Source organism: Euleptes europaea, chromosome 7, assembly GCF_029931775.1.
Source record: "Euleptes europaea isolate rEulEur1 chromosome 7, rEulEur1.hap1, whole genome shotgun sequence".
Classification (NCBI taxonomy): Eukaryota; Metazoa; Chordata; class Lepidosauria; order Squamata; family Sphaerodactylidae; genus Euleptes; species Euleptes europaea.
In genome coordinates, this window is record NC_079318.1 from 13,884,740 (window position 1) to 13,907,470 (window position 22,731).

Sequence of the window (22,731 nt, forward strand, 5' to 3'; positions counted from 1 at the left end):
CAGCCGCAAGTCATGTGTCAGCTTATCCTGGACATGCCCTCCATCACGCAGATGTCTCAGGGTGCTTGCCAATTATCCCTACCTATCTAAAGAAACCCCCCTATTACTGCCACAAAAGGGGGTTAGCCTGGCGTAACACCTCTTGCCCTACCTGCCGGCTATTATGTTACGCAGGCCTTGATGAAGATCAGCCAGGTAAATGTCACACCCATTCTCAGATAGGTGGACCCATTGTTTCTGAACAGATGCTGCAGATAGGTGGACCCATTGTTTCTGTACAGATGCTGCATATCATGGCGGATGGAGGGATGGGGTAAAAAAAAAACCCTCCCATCCCCAACATGGCCTTTCTAACAGCCATATTGGCATGGTGAAAAGGTGAGAGGGAGCAGCAGGGCAAAAATGGCCAGCTTCCCTCATCTGATTGGCTGCTCTGCTTTTGTCAGATAGGGTTTCTGACAACACTGGCTAAACAATATGATCCTTCTGTGCACTCCCCCCCTCCCTCCTGTTTTGCACATGACCCACTAGCTCTGGTCAGAGATCTACAATTGTATGGAGACCCGCCCGTGTAAATCTTTCATCTGATACCGGGTCTCGCTCACAATGCCAGGAACTCCACCAGCCCCACCTCTGATTGCCCTTAAGTACCCGGTACTTGATCTACTGAAGTCGTTACCGGGAGAAAGAAATCTTATTGTTTCCTTTGTATTGCTGTAACTCAACCCCATCCATTGTATCCGTTCTATAAATGTAGCAATTCCCAATGATCTGTATTCTAACCTTCTTCGTCTTACTGAAACCACTGACTTCCAGAATAAATCTCTGAATCACTGCTCTGTCTGGGTTCAAGTTCTATTGCCTGCAACGCCGTGAGTTTGCTGAAACCTGACATTAGGTTAGGGGGGCGGGAGTGCACGGAAGGATCATATTGTTTAGCCAGTGTTGTCAGAAACCCTATCTGACAGCTTTCCCCACAGCCAATGGAGCCTTGCGCTTCATTTGAATCAAGTTGGGGACCAGGGCAAACCAACCCATAGCCTAATTTGCTGTGTATCTTGCTTTCCTTGACAGTGTGAATAGCAGCTTCAGGAGGCTGTTTGAGATTGAGAAAAGGATGATGGGGGGAAGGGTCAGCCACTCTCTCCATAAACTGAGGATTTGACTTGAATAGGGAGCCCCCACAACAGCTAATTTTCAATTAAAATCATACTGGAGACCCATTCATAGATGTCCTAGCAATTCATCTTATTTGGCCCTTTAGAGAAAGAGAAATGAGTTTGCTGCTATGGAACATGTTCACAATGTCTCATGGCTCCTCTTTCAGAATAAGACATGGTGTATCACTAAGGATTTTCTGTTCTGGCTCTCCCACATCCATCTTCCTCTTCATTGCTTTATCTGATTCCTCCCTGTATCCATTTTTTCCTCTCCTTTCTGAAAGGAAATGTTTTCTTCAGAGATTTTAGGTAGGTACTAGTCTTGCTATCTATCTTTTTCTCAGCCCCCTCTTCAGATGTTCCTGCCTAGAGACTGCTACAGAATCAAATACACAAAAACAATCTCAGAGCACATTTTAGAGTTCAACAACCACTATCAAAGTTGAACTTTAAGACCTCCTCTTCCTTATACTTGCCACTGTATTCCATATCACAATTGTTGTTGTTTTTAAAAAGTCATGGATTCAGGAGCAGGGATGCATGCATGTGCATACATGGTAAATTAGTATTATGGGGAAAATTGGGAAGCTCTAATAGGCACACATCCTTCCCACTGGATTCTTAAAGTTATGCACAATGTATCAGTTTCTCTTCTCTTGACAATTTTGACATCAGCATAGGATGTGGTGTGTGTGTGTGTGTGTGTGTGAGAGAGAGAGAGAGAGATCTGATGAGAAACATCAACAAACCAATATAAATGCCAACTTACTGTGTCATAGTTCCTGATAGGATTCAAGTAGCTTTCACTGGCACTCTTACCAATGCAAGACAGTTTGTTGTTTAATTCTCCTGCTTGTTTTGAATGGCTACGGTGATATCGCTCTACATTGACCAAATGTGCAATGATATGAATGGCTATAAAGAAATAGTTGCACAAAACGAAAATTATGACACGATGATACTGGAAATAAACAGAACTTTCCTTTTCTTGAAATCCCCCCTCTGCTTGCCTTTGGGTTCCCTCTCTCTTTGTGGGCTGAGCCTGTACCTAAGGGACATGGAAGCGTCCCCATGGCTTTGATACCTTAATATAAATGTACATTTATTTCAGTTATGTTTACTTAGAATGTGAGCCAGCACCCAGATCACAACACCTCATATTTATTCTTATGTATCTCTAGAGCTCCTTCCATTACCTCTCTCCCTTAACTTTGTGTGTGTGTAAAGTGCCGTCAAGTCGCAGCTGACTTATGGCGACTCCTTTTGGGGTTTTCATGGCAAGAGACTAAGAGAGGTGGTTTGCCAGTGCCTTCCTCTGCACAGCAACCCTGGTATTCCTTGGTGGTCTACCCCACCCAAATACTAACCAGGGCTGACCCTGCTTAGCTTCTGAGATTTGACGAGATCAGGCTAGCCTGGGCCATCCAGGTCAGGGCCCCTTAACGTTAGTGGGATTCAAAGGAATGCAGACAAAGACGTTTCCCTTCTATTACTGTGAATGAGTCAGGCTTTGAAGGTGATAAGTTCCACGCATGTTAAGCTGTAGTATCCCTTGCACTCAAAATCTGCCTATCATATGTTCTGATAATTCACAGTGGGTAGCCGTGTTAGTCTGTTTGCAGTAGTCAAAAAGGGCAAGAGTCCAGTAGCACCTTAAAGACTAACAAAAATATTTTCTGGCAGGGTATGAGCTTTCGTGAGCCATTACCCTACCAGAAAATATTTTTGTTAGTCTTTAAGGTGCTACTGGACTCTTGCCCTTTTTGACATATGTTCTGAGTTATGGAAGAAAAGGAGCTCAATGCCAGGCAGATGGTTATGTGTAAGGAGTTTACATCTGTTACTGCTTTGTTGCATGCTAGTCTTTAATTTCTATCTAGCTCATCTTTTACTGGGCGAGAGGGAGGGGGCACACAAATGAGCTGTAATTACAGGCTATTAATCCACCTGTGCAGTTAGCAAAGAAAGAAGGGGGGGGGAGGAAAGAAAAAAAAGAGTTAACCCAGCTACATTTGATTAATCTGCTTTCTTTCAGTGAAGCATATACAGTACTTATTGAATTAGTTAGTACACATACTAATTCACAAGAAGACGAAAAAACACCCTTCTGTCTTTCTGCATGCCTGTTTGGGTTAATAGGTGTGCTGAAGACTGAGCAGCCCTCTAATTAACTACTTCAGTATTCCCATTATAATCAGTCATTGTATAAGTCTGGCAATGTATATTGCTGAATCTTTTAACAAACACAACTCGATAGTGAACTGACAGCCCATTCCTGAGAATGGGGCCAAAACTCTTTAGGAGGCGCCATGACCTCACCGCCAGCGTAAGTGCGGGTAATCGCGTGAATACACGTACTTACGCTGGTGGCGAGGCAAGTCCTGGCGGCGGCACAGCACCGCAGGACCGTGCCTCCCCCCTTTGCCGGCGCGGCCTCTCCGTGGCGCTGGCAATAGTGTGGCAAGGCCACGGCAATGCAGGGGAGCTGCCGGTTAGGCAGCTCCCTATCCCCTTTCGGCCACTTCTGCCAGCTCCGGGAATGGCGGTGCTGCACCTGCTTTTTAGCAGGCGCAGCCTCGCTATTCCCTATGGGGCGAAAGGCCCTGGTTAAACAAAAAGGCCACAAAATGTACCAACCCAAGATAAAACAGAAACCTATGTTTTACAGATTTCCTTGGTATAACTTCCTACTCCCATCCAACATACCCCAAATGTGTATCTCCTGAATAATTTTAGGTAGCTCTACTGTTTCATCGAGCTTCTAAATATATTTAGTATTTCAGTATGCTGTTGCAGGGGTTTTTACAAATTGAATACTCAATTGTACTTAACTAAAATTTAAGATTACAACCCTATGCAGTCTTAGCTTAGAGCAAGCCCCAGTGAGCACAATGGGACTTTCTTCCAAGTAAGACTTCATCAGGGAAGATTTCCATCAGTTTTTTCAAATGAATAGGTCTACACGGTGATGCACCTACAGGTGGCCCACGAGAAAACTACAACAAGCAGAATTAATGGATTTATATTCCTGGAATGACTTGCTAATTACAAGACAAATATGTGCATTCTTCAGGAATCTGTTCTTAGGATGAAAGTAAACTGATAAATTGCTGGGCATGATAGATAAGCATATCATCACAGAGCATTGTCAAATGTTCTGCATTCCATACTCGTCTGAGATTTTTACCAATATAATGAACAAAAGCTCAGCTGATTCATCCTAATGGGAGCAATGCCATATTGGTGATGTTCCATATTCCTCTCTGAAGGCAGGAATATTAACAGTTGTTATACAGAATTCTTGAACCACCCATCTAATTTAGATATTCCTTGGGCATTCAAACTCACCCATGTGACTAGAAATCTGATATAAAAAGTACTACAAATGTTTTGTGTGAGACAGTTTATCACTTCCTTATCTCCCCCCCCCCCATGCCCAAATCCTAGATATATTGTAAATTGGAATAAAATGTTATGTTTTGAATTCCCAAAGAGCCTTTGGGAATTGTTATGGACACATCTATATTGAACATTTATTTCAACTGACTTAAGAGAAAATTTTGTGAGAACTATATCCTGTTGGTGTCTGACAACCTATAGATTATTTCATATATACCCTGGATACCAGGATTTATGTTACTCGAGGCAGGCAAATTTATTACTAGGTCTTTGGAGTTGTTCTAAAACAGTCAACTTTCTTGACTTCTTATTTGCCAATCCCTTGGGCCATGTAACCAATTTCATGTGCCTAGTGCAGCTTCTGAGCCTTCTCTTTCCAGAAGAAGGAGCAATTTCCAAGTACAGGTGTGTGTCTCTTTCTTCCTATCTCCAGGACAGGAAGTACCTAAGGACACAATTGTCAAATACGTTATATCTTAATTTCATCACTTGAATTGAAAACAAAAAAAGAGGTAGAGGTATTTCCATGTTATTATTAGAATGCTTATTTTATGAGCTTGCATCTAAACTTCAGTATACTTAACTTTCTTTAGATTTAGGATTCCAGTTGGAGCGAGTTAGATGCAATTTTATTCTGCTTTGTTAGTATTCGTTTTGTTATTTACCCTGACGTTTTGGGATGGGACATGCTAAAAAACCCGAAGAAACAACAAAACAAGCTATTCAATAGCAGTGCTCAAGTCAGCAATGCTGTGCATTTTCCCAGGAGGTTTTCCTTAAGGAAAGCAGTTTGGAGAGCAGTGAACATTTTACAGCATGCTTATGCATTATGAGGAATGTCCACTTGCTGCAGAATAACCAATCTGTGCAAACATCAGATGTGCTTCATAATGGAACACTGGAGGGATCAGGTAACTAAACAAGAATGCAAGTTAAGCGCTCTAAACTAGTTCTGCAGAAGAAGGCCAATATTGCAAATGTAAACTTCAAAACTTACTCGCATTTACAGCTATTCCATAAGCCACAGTCTTGTGAAATGTGATATTTTTGTCAAGTTGCCTCCTGAAAACCCCTCTGTAACACTTGAAAAAAAAAAACTATTTTAAAATCATTTTCATCTCTCTCTATATTTTAACCCTAAAATATGTTCAGTTGGGTGAAGATTTTTCAAAAACTCAGCCATCTCCTAATCAACGCTTATGTTATTCTGACTAGTGACTACATTCCAACTTTAAACTAGTTTAACCACCGCAGCTTCCTCCAAAGAGTTTTGGGAGGGGGCTAAGAAGAACATTTGTCTTACTGGCCATTTTTGCATGGTCAGTTTTGATGCTCACTCACAGCTCTTTTTAAAAATGCGACTTTAAAAATGCCTATTCACGGTCCTGGCGCAAAAGGAGAAATCCACCCCCCCACTTGCCTGCTCCTTTGTTCCTATTTGCATAGCCATTAGCATGTGCATAGCTAACGCGCCACTTTTGTTTTGCATGGTTCCTTGAGGGGGACTCTTCGCCAAAGGTCGCGTTAAATGGGCTCTTCAGTAATGCGAAGCAGTCACTTCCGGAATGACAGTTCAGCATTAAAAATTCAAAAAAACATGCGGGGCAATTCGGCGCTGCTAAATAACATGCAAAAATGGCCACAGACTGTCTCCCTCCTTGTGTCCTGAGGTTCCTTGGTCCCAGAGATTCCAGACAAGAACGACTAAGACTGGTTTAAAGGTTTGGTGGTGTAAATTAACCCCACAGGAACCTGAAGAAGACATGTATGGCTACAACACGTCCATTGACAGATGCCAATTAACCATACATTCCTGAAGGGGGGGGGACGAAGCTCCTCAGGAGCTGGCATGACCCCGTGCCGGTGTAGGTGCCCCTGTATCACAGAATAAAGTGGCACCTACGCCAGCACAGTGGCAAACATGCCGATGCCCGGAAGCCACGCCACTATGCAGGGCTCCACCACTGGCGCTGTTACACCAGCAGCGAAATCCCAGAAGCGGGAGCCCATGCTGGTGTGTGTGTGTGGGCATTCCTGGGGCGTTCCTGGGTGCGGAGCTGCCTTCCTAACACCTTTGGACCTGGGGACGCCCCCTCAAGCGGTGGCTTTTTAGGTGGCATAGCCTCATTTATTTCAATGTTGGCATTTTGTGTCATTATAATTTAAAGTTGTTTAAAATGTCATTTAGGCGGCCAGGAAGCCTTTGCGGACGCCGTGTGGCTGCACCCCTCCTGGCCGCTGCCTAACTCCCCCCTTCCTTCAGGAAAGGGCTACCTGACTCACTAAATTTTTAGGGATTATGCTTGTGAATGTGGATAAAGTTATCATTACATTATAATGCAGGTTCTAATAAAGTCACATTTTTACCCTATTTATTTGGTGTGGTGAATATATTTTGTTAATGTTCTCTCCTATAGTGAAAGGTAAGATTAAGAATATAAAAAGAACACTGCCTGATCAGATGAAACAACAGTCTAGTCTAGCATTCATTTCCCCACAGAGAATCTAACAGCCAGGCAAGAGATGAAGGCCCCTATTGCAGCTGCTAGTAATGGCTATGCAGTGAGAGGCTGCCTCTAAAAATGGAAGTCCCCATTTGCCATCAAGGTTAAATACTAATACCTAAATGCCTAGGTTGTATGAAGAAACACTTTCCTTTGCCTGTCGTGAATTCACTGCTTATCAAATCCATTAAGTGAACCCAAGTTCTTGTATTGTGGTAGAAGGGGGGGAGCCTTTCTATCTGCTTTCTCCACACGATGTGTGATTTTTCACATCTCTATGCTCCCCTTTAGACATCTTTTTTTCAAATTAAAAAACCCCAAATGACTTTCTTCATAGAGGTCATGCTCCAACTAGGGTTGCCAGCCTCCAGGTGGGGCCTGGAGATCTCCCACTATTACAGTTGATCTCCAGGCAACAGAGATCAGTTCCCCTGGAGAAAATGGCAGCTTTGGAGGGTGGACTCCATAGCATTGCACTATGCCGAAGTCCCTCCCCTTCCTAAACCCCACCCTTCCCAGGCTCCACCCCCAAAATCTCCAGGTATTCCCCACACAGAGGTGGCAACCCTAGCTCCAACCCTTGATAACTTTAGTTATCTCTAGGTTTTATTACATCCAGTGCTTCCATCAAAGTTATTCCTTAGCTATCCTCTTTGCCTTTTCCTTCTAGTTGACAATAATGATTGACCTCACTTCACAGCTTTTCATTATCGAAATACCATGGTCCACACTGATTCTTGTCTAAATGGCATGATTTAGAAATACTATGATAATATTTGCAACCCCCAAGATAGCCTATGAAATATTGAATATTGACTCCCCAACTATGACAGCCTGCTGGAAACTAAATGCTATAGTTTCTTTCTTTCTTTCTTTCTTTCTTTCTTTCTTTCTTTCTTTCTTTCTTTCTTTCTTTCTTTCTTTCTTTCTTTCTTTCTTTCTTTCTTTCTTTCTTTCTTCTGAATGTGCATTTCTAGCACACTGGTCTGAAATTAGACTGTACTATGAACAGCATCATTGATAGTTAAAGTGTTAATAGGGGTACAACAGAGAGTAGTACTTACAAAGCTTGTTCCTCTGAGGAATGAAATAAGGTTCCTACTGACCGGTAACAGGATTAGCAAGAAGTTAAAGTTGAGGCATGTGGCAGAAGCTCTTGCCCAAGCAAGTGTGGACTGTACACAGAATAGTAATTTGTTACACACTTGGAAGGAACCCGTACATATTTTAGTACCCTGCACACACACACATAATATCACAGCCTTGTCCTGCTCCTAAGACTTGCAGCACTAGCAAATGTGAATACGTACCTAACAGAATACTAGTTTAGTGCCAGAAATTGGAGGCAGGAATGCCTTACATCATATGATTACAGTTGGGTGAGGAATATTTCACTTTAGACCCTTTGGCCTATTTTTTTTAATGCACAGTATTAAAACACACACACATACACATACACACAGCACCTGGAAGTAGGATCTCAGTTTCTCTCTGGTAACTCCAAAATTCAATGAGACAAAACTACAATATACTCTACTGACACAAAAACAAACCTCATTATGTGAAAATAATTTCTGAGCAAATGTACAGTTAGGCAAAAATGAGTTGCAATTTGCAGTGGAGTACAAAAACAGAGTGCAGTGCAACTTGGGTGGACTTTTAGCCTGATCATATTCACATTTATTTATAACAATGAGACTTCCTTACGAATAAGTGTACTCAGGATTGCAATTAAATGGAGAGTTGCAGAAGAGCCAACCTTTTACTTACACCCAGCATAACCCGCGTATAGAGGTAAGCATCATCATCTTCATACCAGTTGAATGTGTCGATAAACAGGTATAAATTCATTCCCAGCCACAATAACTATAACAGAAGATATTCAGTGACAATTTCAGTAATTTCCATTCATATTGTACTTTTTCCTGCAGGACAAGAAGTTCATTACTAACATTCTGGAAAAACAGAGAAAAACTGGTGCCATCCTTTTTGAAAGTACAAAGGTTGCTATACTTGCCACAAATAATCGGATTGTAATATATATATTACAATGATTTCCTATAAAATAACGAAAGCAAATCAGTAGTTTGTTGTAAAATAGATACTTACAAATAAAATAATGGACAGACTTTCGTTCAAAATCCAGTACATCATATATTGTTTTTGTCTGTCCTGTACCAGCTACTATTCACAAATTGCAATCTCTGGATCTTCTGCTTGCTTCATAATCAACTCTAAGAAGCAGCAGCCTGGGAAGAGTCTAATTACGGACTTCCCACCAGATGTCAGTCTGGGTGGTGGTGGAGGGGGAGTTTATGATGTAAGAAAGTAAGAGCCTCTTTCTGTCCAGATTTTTTTGGGGACAAAATGAAAGGTTGTTCTAATAAATGCATCTCATTGTCCTTTTCCCTCCCAGTCACCTACACACCAGCTTAAAATATTTCACATTTCCCCCCGTGCAAGTAAAGATCCAAGCAAGTATGTGTATATAATCAAGGCAATATCCAGAGGAATGGCTACAGCTTCTAACAGCACTCCTTGGTTTCTGAGCCTCATTTACTGTGCAGCTCCCTGTGCAGTCTCTTAAAAAGTCACTCGAGGAAGTCAGGAAATTGCGATGCACAATAATCTGCAGCTACAGTAGAAAATCCTGAGTGCCCTGGTGCCTGAGCAGAAGCCTTTGAGTAGGTTCATTGGATTCCTTACCTCCAATTATTATTCAGATCTATTTGCAAGATTGGAGCATAGTGAGACCTTTAAAGATTGGAGCGTAGTGAGACTTTCCTAATCTCAAAGGAGTATAATAATTAGCCATATGTGAGTTACAGAGGTCAGTATTTACACATTAAAATACTTATGTACCACCACTTTTCTGAGAAACACTCTTACAGCCCATTCCTGGGGTGGGGGCGAAACCTCTTAGGAGGTGGCCTGACCCCGCCGCTGGCGTAAGTGCATGTAATCACGTGATTACACACACTTATGCCAGTGGGGAGGGCAGCTCCGCCGGCGCCCAAGCGCTGTGGAGCAGTGCCTCTCCCCTCTGCCGGCGCAGCCTCTCCATGGCACCAGCATCAGCGTAGAGAGGGCGCGCTGGCGCAGGGGGGCGTTCCGGGGGTGTTCCGGGGGGAGGAGCTGCCAGTTAGGCAGCTTCCAACATCTTTCGGCCACTTGCGCCGGCGGCTGGAACAGCGTTGCTGCGCCTGCTATTTTGCAGGCGCAGCCTCGCTGTTTTCAATGGGTCGAAAAGCCCCAGTTAAACAACAACAACAACAAAAGCCGCAAAATGGCTTTTTTTTTGTTTAACGGCATAGGGTGAATGGCTTAGGAAGAGGCGCCGCTGCGCCTCTTCCCCGCCGTTCCCCTACGCTGTCAGCTCAGGAATGGGCTGAAAGTGGTTTCCAGACATAAAGATAAAACCATACACATTAAAACATTAAAACCAGCAACCCTCCGTCTTTTCTGTTTCAGGTTTTCACCATCACCCACACAATCACAACCGCCAGGACAAAGACAGCAACTCTCGGGTGCTTAAAGCCTACTGATGACAACCAAACCCAAAGCCTGCTATTATTTCACTCATAGGAAGGCAAATTGAATTGGTTACAACACTGAGGTCAGTGAAACACCGTTCAGCAAATCCCGCAGAATCAAGCTAGCATCTGCAATGGCCACCCTCTGGGTGTGGGCATTCATTCATTCATTCATTCATAAACCTTTAATGGCATATATGGGTGTGGGCAAATAGAAGGGAATAGAATCCTTCTACACTCGGACCTATTTAGCCGAAACCTTAACTCAGTCACACCGCCCTGTTCCAAGCCATTTTCAGCTCTACACTCAGACTGTTCCAGATGTTGCAAGTGAATGGTGTGATGCACAGTATCAAAGTCCAGTATGATCAGCAGCACGGTTTTACTTCTGAAAATCCCCAGATGTAGAGCCTTCTCCAGAACTGCCAAATTTGATTTCATCCCATAACCAGACTGGAAGCTAGATTGAAAAGAGATGAGGAAGGATGTTCCTCCCAGGAATTACTGGAATTGATCCACTACTACAAGTTTAATCAATTTCACCAAAAAGGAGATACTAGTTATAGGTCTTCACTGCCTCTTTTACAGTAGGAAGAACTTCCTCTCCTCCACTGAGGCATTTACAATCCCAACCAGAGGACACCAAGTTGACAGTGGCCATTTATGCCTGGCTGTTTCCTCACAGTCACCCAGCCAACTACTTTGGGGCTTTGCCTTGATTATGCATGCAGTTCCCGACCATCAGAGGTCTCCTCATTTCCCCCACACGTTTTGGCGAAACGCATGCATTCGATCCTGGCTGAAACAGGGAATAAAGGAGGCTAAAGCGACCGTGCGTTTTTGCCCCATGTCATTTATCAGAGTTCTTTCTCTCAGCAAGATTACAACCAATCCTGATGCCATGGTAGGTCTGGAACCATATGCATATTCAGTAGAAAAAAGGTTCCTTGCATTAATCGCCTTCAATATTGCTAAAGAATTTGCTTTATTCTCTCCCTATTTGCTGTTCATCTGAGTCCCCCCCGCCCCACCAAAGGCAAATAAAGCAGAAAAGGGCAGAGGGATAAGGTAGGAAAACCTGGGAACAACGCAGTCTAGGCTGGTGAGGGAAATGTGCTCCTCCCCAACTAGGGTTGCCAGCCTCCAGGTGATGGCTGGAGATCTCCTGCTATTACAACTGATATCCAGGTGACAGATATCAGATCACCTGGAGAAAATGGCTGCTTTGGAAGATGGACTCTATGGCATTAAACCCCACTGAAGTCCTTCCTTTTCTCAAACCCCATCCTCCTCAGGCTCCTCCCTTAAAATCTCCTGGTATTTCCCAACCCAGAGCTGGCAACCCTACCCCCAACCATTTTAAATTTATGTGTGTGTGTGGAAGTGCACCTCCTTCCATGCAAGTCACTGTATTGAACGGGCTTTATTGGATTAACTGAAGGAAGAAATGTCTTCAACTCAGAAAAGTGTCCAAGGGGTAACACAGGATCCTTCTCCTCAGACCTAGGAGCAATACTGTTTGGGACGAGGGAAAAATGTTCTTGTACTCAACAAAGAAGTAAAATGAAATCCCCTCAATGAGTTATGAAAAGGAAACTGCCAACAGAAAAACGGTTAAAACTGTTAAGGAGCTGGGTTTGTTTAGTCTGGAGAAGAGAAGGTTAAGGGGTGGCAATGCAGCCATGTTTAAATATTTGAAGGGATGTCATGTTGATGAGGGAACTAGCTGGTTCTCTGTTGCTCCAGAGACTAGGACACAGAGTAATAGTACAGTTTATTAAAATGGTCCATGACCAGTAAAATATCCAATACATATACAAAGTAGAAGATGCTCCAAAAGAAGTGACACAAGTATCGTATAATACATTCTGTACATTCAGTATATCCTTAAGCAAGTTTAACCAATTTAAAAACCAACAATAGTGCTATACACAGGAATAAAAAGGAAGCTGAATGAAATCCTATTTACACAAAATCTAAACTGTTTGTAATGACTTTCGTTTAATAATTGCAATATATAAATATTTAGCCACTACACGCGATATCCATATTTTCTTATCTTCCAAGAGAAATTTCATAGCTGTACTTTCTGATTGTTGCAAGGAGGTTGTAGATGGATTGAGACGCCTTAATAGGGGTTCTATTAGCCCTTTTCTTTCCACATTATATAATGGGCAATGAAATAAAACATGGCTGACCGTCTCTACCATGTCTTCCGAGCAGGGGCAAATTCTCATAGACAAAGGGGTTCATTTGTATCTACCAGAGAGAACCGCAGAAGGAAAAGCATCAAATCTTGCCCTCGAAAAAGCCCATCTGTGGTTGGGGTTTGAAATATTGGCTAAGGATGATGCTACAGCTAAGCTCGTACTGGGATTTAAATGTTGATAGAAAGGGGGTAGGGCGGTATACTCCGTTTGTAGTTCATTGTCGATAAGACGCTGATGTATCATGTTTTTTGCTTTGTTTAAACCCCCTTCTAAGAGTTGTTCCAGATCTAGCCCTAATGGATTTAAACTAAGAGAAAAGCAATTCCACCTAAACATTAGGAAGAACTTTCTGACGGTGAGGGCTGTTCGAAGGTGGAATGCGCTGCCTCGGAGGGTGGTGGAGTCCCCGTCTTTGGAGGTCTTTAAGCAGAGGCTGGATGGCCATCTGTCGGGAGTGCTTTGATTGTGGGATCCTGCATGGCAGGGGGTTGGACTGGATGGCCCTTGTGGTCTCTTCCAACCTTGTGAACTTGCAAAAGGGACAACAGGCTCAGTAAGAAAGGCAAGTACGTTCTAGTTTCTCAGTATCGTTTTTGACTGAGTATTGTCTGGAACGATCACAGAACTAAATGGAGAAAGTGAGTGTTGCAAGTTCTCTGAGACCAGAGAAAAGGGTCTGCAAGGATCTCCCTACAGCTCTGCTCTTCCTAGGAAGGTGCGATGGGTGGGGGGAGCTCATGGTCTACTGAGGAGGTCTTGAAACAGAACCGTTCTTGGCAATCAGTTGACATCTTTTGTGAATGGAAATTTATAGCTCAAGGCAGGAAAGCCAGTTATAAAGCCCTTTCAGACAAATAACTGGTCAGTGATCGTTTTATTCTCCTTGGAAGAATAGTGGTTCAGGCCAGGGCAATCCACATGATACACCCACATTTGTCTGTTGAAATACCCACAGCTGCCTCCTCAAAGGCAAAGCAGCTTTGGGATGGGATGTTCCCCCCCCCCCCCAGCTCAGAAGCAGCAGGGGAAGAGTGCTTAATGGAACTGTCACAATTATTACAGCGTAGCAGAGGCTACAAAACTTTTTCTTACAGGTTTGAAGGAAAAAGAAAACCGAGAAAGCAGCTAAGAAGAATGGCTTAAGCATGACTGGGGTCAGATGCCAATCCTGACTACTTTTTAAAAGAAAGCCAGCATCTGAATTAGCTCGACTTCAAAGATGAAAAAATGTAAGAGGCATTCTCCTTTGAAGTACAGCTGATCCAGACACCAATTTTCTAAAATGAGTAAAAGAGAGAGAGAGAGAGAAAGAAGACATCTGACTGGGATTTTTCCAAGTAGAACAGAGTCAGAAGCTGCTTTGGGTTCTCAAACTTGCCTGCGCTTGTAGCTGCACTTCAAAGGAGAACAGCTCCATGTACCATTCATCTTTGAAGTGCATCTGATCCAGATGCTAAACTTCCTTAAAGGAGCCAATACCAGCACATGGACCAGCAGCTCTTCTCCACTGTATTGTTTCATACTAAGCGCACTCTCTGATATGGAGTAAATTGGTATGCATTGTGAAGAGAATTAATAAGTGAAGGGTGCCATAAGCAATAAACGTCTTGTTGCTGTTGGTGAGAAATGGGGACCTCTTGCTATCTGATACCAGGAAGTGCCTAAAGGGAGATCCACGTAAATCAAGGACACTGTATCCAAATGGGTAAGAATAGAAGAACAGGGTGGGAGGGGCAACTGGGGAAAATAACATGGTGATGACAGGCCCGTTGGCATTGATCCATTTCCCTCCCAAGCCTAATTATGTTCACTTGAAAGCAAGAGTTGATCAGCATATGGGGAATAAACACAACAGCTTTCCCTACAGGGAAATAACTTCAAATGATTCTGCTGTCTGTAACAAGGAATGTGCATAGATTTTTCATTTGTGTCATGTTGTGTTTGCTTTCTTCTTTAATATTTTTATGAATTTATTGGACTCCCCCATTTTTTTCATTTCATTGGTTCAGTGGGAATAGGGTTGCCAACCTCCAGGTACTAGCTGGAGATCTCCTGCTATTAGAATCATAGAATCGTAGAGTTGGAAGGGACCACCAGGGTCATCTAGTCCAACCCCCTGCACAATGCAGGAAATTCACAACTACCTCCCCCCCCCCACACACCCAGTGACCAGAAGATGCCCAAAATGCCTGCCCACTCATCATCTGCTTAAGGTTATAGAATCAGCATTGCCGACAGATGGCCATCTAACCTCTTCTTAAAAGCCTCCGGGGAAGGAGAGCTTACTACCTCCCGAGGAAGCCTGTTCCACTGAGGAACCGCTCTAACGGTAAGAAAATTCTTCCTAACGTCTGGATAGAAACTCTTTTGATTTAATTTGAACCCGTTGGTTCTGGTCCAACCTTCTGGGGCAACAGAAAACAACTCGGCACCATCCCCTATATGACAGCCCTTCAAGTACTTGAAGATGGTTATCATATCCCCTTTCAGTCTTCTCCTCTTCAGGCTAAACATACCCAGCTTCTTCAACCGTTCCTCATAGGACTTGGTCTCCAGACCCCTCACCATCTTTGTTGCCCTCCTCTGGACATGTTCCAGCTTGTCTACATCTTTCTTAAATTGCGGTGCCCAAAACTGAACACAGTACTCTGACCTCACCTATTACGACTGATCTGCAGCCGATAGAGATCAGTTCACCTGGAGAAAATGGCCACTTTGGCAATTGGGCGCCATGGCATTGAAGTCCCTCCCCTCCACAAACCCCACCCTCCTCAGGCTCTGCCCCAAAAGCCTCTCGCTGTTGGCTCTCCTAAGTGGGAACTACATTTCCACTTGTAATTGAGTGTGTGTTTTGTGCTCTGCCATGACAGCTTTGGTCCTCTGAGCCGAGCCTTCTGCAGGCGCCAACCTACAAATGGGCAAAATCAACAACTGTCCATACACATGCCTTCTCCACTGTGGTCCCCACCTTATGAAATGGCCTGCCTGAGGAGGATAGGAAAGCTCCCATTCTCCTGGCTTTCTGCAAACTATGCAAAACCAGTTTATTTAAGAGGGCTTTTCTATGCAGGCAATAGGGTTGCACTATACAAAATGATTCACAAAGTTACTTGGAAAAATTATTAGGGACTGTGGTCTCTACTACTGTGTCTACAGGAGCCTGTGAAAGGTGGGCTTTGGGGAGGAGAGGGACTTCAATGGGATATAATGCCATAGAGTCCATCTTCCAAAGTGGCCATTTTCTCCAAGTGAACTGATCTCTGTTACCTAGAGATCAATTGTAATCCCAGGAGATCTCCAGCAACCACCTGGAGTTTGGCAACCTTACAAAAGGATCAATATTAGGGCTGGTACTATTCAGTTTGTTCATAAAAGGTCTGAAACTAGAACATAAGAACATAAGAAAAGCCCTGCTAGATCAGACCAAGGCCCATCAAGTCCAGCAGTCTGCTCACACAGTGGTCAAACAGGTGCCTCTAGGAAGCCCCCAAACAAGACGACTGCAGCAGCACCATCCTGCCTGTGTTCCACAGCACCCAAGATAATAGGCATGCTCCTCTGATCCTGGAGAGTATAGGCATGCATCATGAACAGTATTCATTTTAACTAGTAGCCATGAATACCCCTTTCCTCCATGAACATGTCCACTCCCCTCTTAAAGCCTTCCAAGTTGGCAGTCATCACCACATTTTGGGGCAGGGAGTTCCACAATTTAACTATGCGTTGTGTGAAAAAATACTTCCTTTTATCTGTTTTGAATCTCTCACCCTCCAGCTTCAACAGATGACCCCACGTTCTAGTATTATGGGAGAGGGAGAAAAACTTCTCCCTGTCCACTCTCTCCAAACCATGCATAATTTTATAGACCTCTAATGTCTCCCCTCAGCCACCTTCTTTCCAAGCTAAACAACCCTAAGCGTTTTAACTGAGCCTCATAGGGCAGTTGCTCTAGTCCCCTAATCATTTTGGTTGCTCTTTTCTGCACCTTCTCAAGCTCTATAATATCCTTTTTTAGGTGTGGTGACCAGAACTGTACATAGTATTCCAAGTGTGGTCTCACCATAGATTTGTACAAGGGCAGTAAGATATCAGCAGTTTTATTCTCTATTCCTCATCTAATTATTTGCCTTTTTTACAGCAGCCACACACTGGGTTGACATCTTCATCGAGCGATCCACTACCATCCCTTTCTTGGTCTGACGCTGCCAGCACAGATCCCATCATTGTATATGTGAAGATGGCACAAAACTAGGGGGGAGTAGTGTAGTGGCCAAGTCTGCAGATGGCACAAAATTATTCAGGATGGTGAAAACCAAGGATGGCTGGGAAGAGCTCCAGGAGAATCTCCACACATTGGGTGAGTGGGTGACAATGTGGCACATGAAGTTCAATGTTGATAAGTGTAAGGTGATGCACACTGGGACAAAAAATCCCAACCAAATATAGGCTAATGGGGTCTGAACTTGCTGAGACCGAGAGGGGAACAGGTCTTGGGATCATAGTAGATAGCTCAATGAAAGTGTCAACCTAGTGTGCCGCAGTCATGAAAAAGGCAAACTCTATGTTAGGGATTATTAGGAAAAGGATTGAAAATAAAACAGCTAATATTATAATGCCCCTGTATAGATTTTTAGTGCAGCCTCATTTGGAATACTGTGTTCAGTTCTGGTCACCGTATCTTAAAAAGGATATTGCAGAGCTGGAAAAAGTACAGAGGAGGACCACCAAGATTATTAGGGGATTGGAGCACCTTTCCTATGAAGAAAGGCTAAAGATTCTTGGACTTTTCAGTGTAGAAAAGAGACAACTAAGGAGAGACATGATGGAGGTTTATAACATTATGCACGGGGTGGAGAGAGTTAACAAAGATAACTTTTTCTCCCTCTCTCAAAATATTAGAACTCAAAGGCATCCAATGAAGCTGATGGGCGGTAGATTCAGGACAGACAAAAGGAAATACTTGTAACAGAAGGAGTGATTAAAATGTGGAATTCGCTGTCAGAGGAGGTAGTGATGGCCAGAGGCATAGGCAGCTTTAAAAGGGGACTAGATAGATTCATGGAGAATAGGTATATCAGTGACTACTAGCTATGGTGATTAAAGGGAACCTCCAGAGGCAGTCAACTTCTGAATCCCAGTGAGGCAACATTAAGGGAAGGCCTTAGCCTCTATGCTCTGTTGTTGGTCCTCCAGAATAACTGGTTGGCCACTGTGTGAGACAGGGTGCTGGACTAAATGGACCACTGGTCTGATCCAGCAGGGCTCTTCTTATGTTTTTATGTTCTTGCACACAGAGATATGAAAGCGTGCCCAGTACCCCATCCATTGAAATGCTAGTTTTCTCTGTGTGTTTCCAACATGTGGTATTCCACATTTGGGGAGGGGCTGAGGCTCAATGCAGAAGGTCCCTGGCCTCTCCAGCTAAAACTATCAGATAGTAGGCGATGTGAAAGACCTCTACCTGAGACCCTTGAAAGCCGCCTCCAGTCTGAATATACAATACTGACCTTGCTGGACTAATGCACTGATTCAGTGTAAGGCAGATTTGTGTGTTCATATGTTCCAGACATGCAACCTTCCACTTGCAATGTGCCCAGTCTAGTCCAGGTGCTGTAGCAGCTCTGCTATATCTATAGATATAGCATCCTCTCTGATTTCCATGAAAGTAAATGAAAATGTGAGTAAGACTGCATCCTCTCTTACCTGAAAGAGGAAGAAAAACGGGGCACCGACTCACCCCACCGAAGAGCCCAAGGTTGCTGGGCTGGGCCGTGGAGGGTGCAGGGCGAGCTGGTTTCCTCCTCCTCCGGGGCGGGTGGTGGCCAAAGCATGGGGCACCCATGGCGGGCCCGGCCTCCTCCGCAGCTGCTCTGGGTGGCGGTGGCAAGAAGTCCCGCGTTGGGCGCGTCGCCGCATGCCGAGCCGCGTGTCCGCCCGGGATTGGCCGGGAGCCAGTTCAAATGAGCCAATCAGGCTCAGGCTCCCGGGGAGGGGGGGCCTCCTTACTGCCGGACCTGAGGTTTTCACTCAGGTCCAACTTCCCCGCATATAAGGAGGCCTCGCTCTGGGGTTGCTCTCATTTGACTTCCCTCCCACCCTCCGCTGTATCATGTTCATTGTTATTGTTTGTTATATTTGCTTTTCTTCATTCGTACAACTTTGGTGGTTTGGCATGGGGGCCAGATCCAGTTTTGGGGGAAAGCTGGCCTGCGTGCCCCTTTTCCCAACATGGAGGATCCCAATAAGGGATTTTGGGGCAGGCCGTAAGGGGACATGCCAAGGTGGAAGGCTGCCAGGAACAACCCAGCGAGGGCCTGTCAGTGGGCAGGCCTTGCCATGCGCTGTCAGATGGCCTTCCTCCAAGTGGCAGGGGACCACGCAGCTGGCTGCCGTCCTTGTGTGTCCCAGAACTGCCATCTCATGCGGGGCCCTAGCATGTGCATCGGCCTGCAGTGGTAGCAGGTCAATCTATGGATAACGTCCCCATGCCATGCCAATGCCTTGCTGCTGCAATCAAATAAAAGTTGTGCCATTCCTTCCAAACTTGTTGTTTTTGTGGTCTTTGCACATGTATAAAGGGTATGCACACGATTTCCCACTTAATAAATGGGCTAAGGCCCGGCTGGAGTACCCGACACTACTAGGCACTAGGCCAGCAACTGATAATTCTTTGAGTTCTTCTTTGAGTTCTTCTTTCCCCCTTCAGAGCTGTAAGCTTTAAGCTAGCCTGGAGCTTTTCATGCTTTAAGACAAAAAATGTGTTTGAAGGCTTTCACAATGTTGCAGTGCAACAGGTGGGAACAAAATGCTTCTCATTCTATTCAGAACAAGTACTATTACTAGAAGATTCAAAGCAGCCATTAAAACACATAGGGAGCTTTAATATTCCCCAAGGAATGAAAAGGATGGAAATCAAGTGAATTAATTGTTCTTGGTAATGAATTATTCATTTTCTGTATTCCAGGTTTATCTTATTTGCATGACAAATGGTTCTAGGGTTGCCAGAGTACAAGGAAGGGTGCCCAGATCTCTACGGGAAAGGGTTAGGTTCACTTTCAAGGTATGCAGGGGTTTGGTTACAAAAGGATCTGGCAAAAGGTAGACACAAACCTAACGTATTTTTCGCTCCATAACACGCACTCCCCCCCCCTCAAAAGTGAGGGGAAATGTCTGTGCGTGTTATGGAGGGAATGTACCGGTATGAGGTCCTTCCCAGCCGCCCAGCGCAGAGGCAGCGGGCGCAGGGCCCCGGGAGCCCGCTAGGACGCCGCCAGCCAGCTGGGGGGAGGGGCCTCCTGCCGCCCAGCTGGCTGGCGGCTTTAAAGCCGGCTCCTGGGTGGACCGGCTCTGCGCCCCGCTGCCGCTATGCTGGGAGGCTGGCAGGGACCTCCCGCCCCCCAGCTGGCTGGCGGCTTTAAAGCCGGCTCCTGGGGCTCCCGGCTCTAAAGCCCAGCGGCCGGGGTGGGGGCGCTTCCTGCGAGGATGCGCTGGCCGAGCGCAGCAGCATGCAGCAGCAGCAGCAGATGCAGGCGAGCCTTTTCCTTCCCCCAAGGCAATGAGCCACGCCATTGTCACCCGACTACTCACTTCTCATTTACAGACCCGATGCCCTCTCCTCACTTCAGGGGCAGGCATTTTTTCAGGGCTCGGGGAGGCAGAGTTGGGAGAGCAAAAAAAGGGGGGGAGAGAGAGAGAGAGAGAGGAAGAAGCCGGGGTGGGGACGGGAGGAGAAGAGGGGAGGGGGGAGAAAGGAAGGAAGGGGGAGAAGAGAAGCGAGCGGCGCACGGGTCTGAGGCGGCAGCGCCAAGATGGAAGGAAGGAGAGAGAGGGAGAGAGGTGAGGCGCATGCGCAGACACCCCCCCCACTGAGGCGCCCACAAATAAATCAATAAATTGGCTGAGGGGGGGGGGAGAAAGGCTAAGCTGCCACGCGCGCCCTCTCGCTGGGGTGTGTGAGCTGCCCACGCGCCCCTCTGTACGTGCGAGTGTGTGTCTGTCTGTCAGCGTGCACGTGCGTGTGACTGTACCCGCTGCCGGGCGTCCCGGGAGCCAGCTTTAAAGCCGCCATCCAGCTGGGCTGCTGGGAGGTCCCTGCCAGCCTCCCAGCGCAGCGGCAGCGGGGCGCAGAGCCGGGCCGCCCCAGGAGCCGGTAGGGCCGCCAGCCAGGCACAGAGCCGGCTGGGCGCTTGCGCCAGCTCGCGCCGTCTGTGCAGCCCTGCCCGCCTCCCAGCTGGCCGTAGGGGCGGGGAACACCGGCTGGCGCCGTCCCGGCATTCACTCCATAACACAAATTTTGAGAGGAGGAAAACAAGATTTTTTCTTGTTTTCCTCCTCTAAAAACTAGGTGCGTGTTATGGTCAGGTGCGTGCTATGGAGCGAAAAATACGGTATTTGGATTGTGACTGTGGTGTGCATGCAGAGGGGGCTTCAGACCCCCCTCCCCACTCTGTTTTCCTGGCCTGAATTGGTCCCAGAAGGATACCCGACAGGAAAACTCAGATCAGGAAAATCATGCAGGTGGGAAAGCTGAAGCTGATTCTCCATATATGCCACAGTCACAACCCAAACTTGGGCACCACATGCACAGGAATTGAGGGATTCATGTGTGTTAATTACACAGGACAAACAGTAGGAACCCCAGACCCAAACAATGTGAAAATCAGCCTGGCCTATATATCTGTTAAGTGGTCAGCAAGTCTTCCTACTCTCCTGCTGGCCCCAGCTCAGTTGAGAGTCAGCCTGGTGTAGTGGTTAAGAGCAGCAGACTCTAATGTGGAGAACCAGGTTTGATTCCCCACTCCTCCACATGAAGCCAGCTGGGTGACCTTGGGCTAGTCACAGTTCTCTCAGAATTCTCTCAGCCACACCTATCTCACAAGGTGTCTGTTGTGGGGAGAAGAAGGAGATTGTAAACCGGTTTGAGACTCCTTAAAGGTAGAGAAAATTGGGGTATAAAAGCCATTTCTTCTTCTTCTTCTTCTTCTTCTTCTTCTTCTTCTTCTTCTTCTTCTTCTTCTTCTTCTTCTTCTTCTTCTTCTTCTTCTGCTGCTGCTGCTGCTGCTGCTGCTGCTGCTGCTATGTACTTCCACCTTCTTTAGATGGGCAATAATTCAGGATATAAAATAAAGTTTTTCTTCACACACCTTGCTGCCACATATTATGGGAGTGGCCACTGTCGCAAACCTTTCCTGGCTGTTAGCATCCCTGGTTAACTCTGAAAGCCTGTGCTCTGAGCTGGCTGACAACCAAGGGGATCTGATGTTTAAAATTCCCCCTCCCTGGCTGCCGGAGGGAACAAGGAGCTACTTCCCCTCATTTGGAACCTCTTCTAGGTACAAACTGCCTATCTTTCCCTTCAATGTAATTTAGGATTTAATTGCCTCAGCCTCACAGATAAGCCTCTGTTATCCTAACAGCACATTTATCCTTTCATAACAGCTACAGGTACCTCCTTAGATGGTTTTAACAGGGGATGAAACACATTCATGATAAATTGACCTATCAAGAGGTATTAGACATGGATTCTAAATGGAACCTCCACATTCAGAAGCAGTGTACTGTTAAATCCAGTTGCTGGGGACCAGCTTGTGGACTTCCCAGATGTCCCTGGTTGTCTCCCACAGGGATAAACTAGATACTGGCCTAGAGGAATCTTTCATCTGTTCCATTGGGGTTCTTCTAGTTTCCTTAGCTGCGAACAGGCCCCATAGCAGTGGCATAGCCTTACGTTACCTTATGGGATTGGTGTATTTATATTTGAACTTAGTACTGCATTGTACCATGGCATGGACCAAAGATCAAACTATCCATGTGGCAACCCCAGTTGCTCCTTTTCTCTAGTGAATCCCGTCTCCATGGTAGGTATTGTGGCCTCTAAATATCTGGCACGCTAGTTTATCCTGTGCTGCTAGCCATGGAAATGAGG

General features: G+C 45.4%; 1 protein-coding gene across 1 annotated transcript in view; it reads right to left on the reverse strand.

Moving 5' to 3' along the window:
- NOX3 (NADPH oxidase 3) overlaps positions 1-9,217 on the reverse strand; it is a 35,712-nt gene extending 26,495 nt beyond the window's left edge. Inside the window, exons 1-5 of the mRNA XM_056853170.1 lie at positions 9,173-9,217; positions 8,834-8,929; positions 8,128-8,238; positions 5,557-5,641; positions 1,930-2,075 (exon numbers count right to left, since the gene is read on the reverse strand). Of these exons, the coding sequence (XP_056709148.1) occupies positions 1,930-2,075; positions 5,557-5,641; positions 8,128-8,238; positions 8,834-8,929; positions 9,173-9,217 (483 nt within the window). The remainder of the gene's footprint in view (positions 1-1,929; positions 2,076-5,556; positions 5,642-8,127; positions 8,239-8,833; positions 8,930-9,172) is intronic.
- Positions 9,218-22,731: the final 13,514 nt, after the last annotated feature.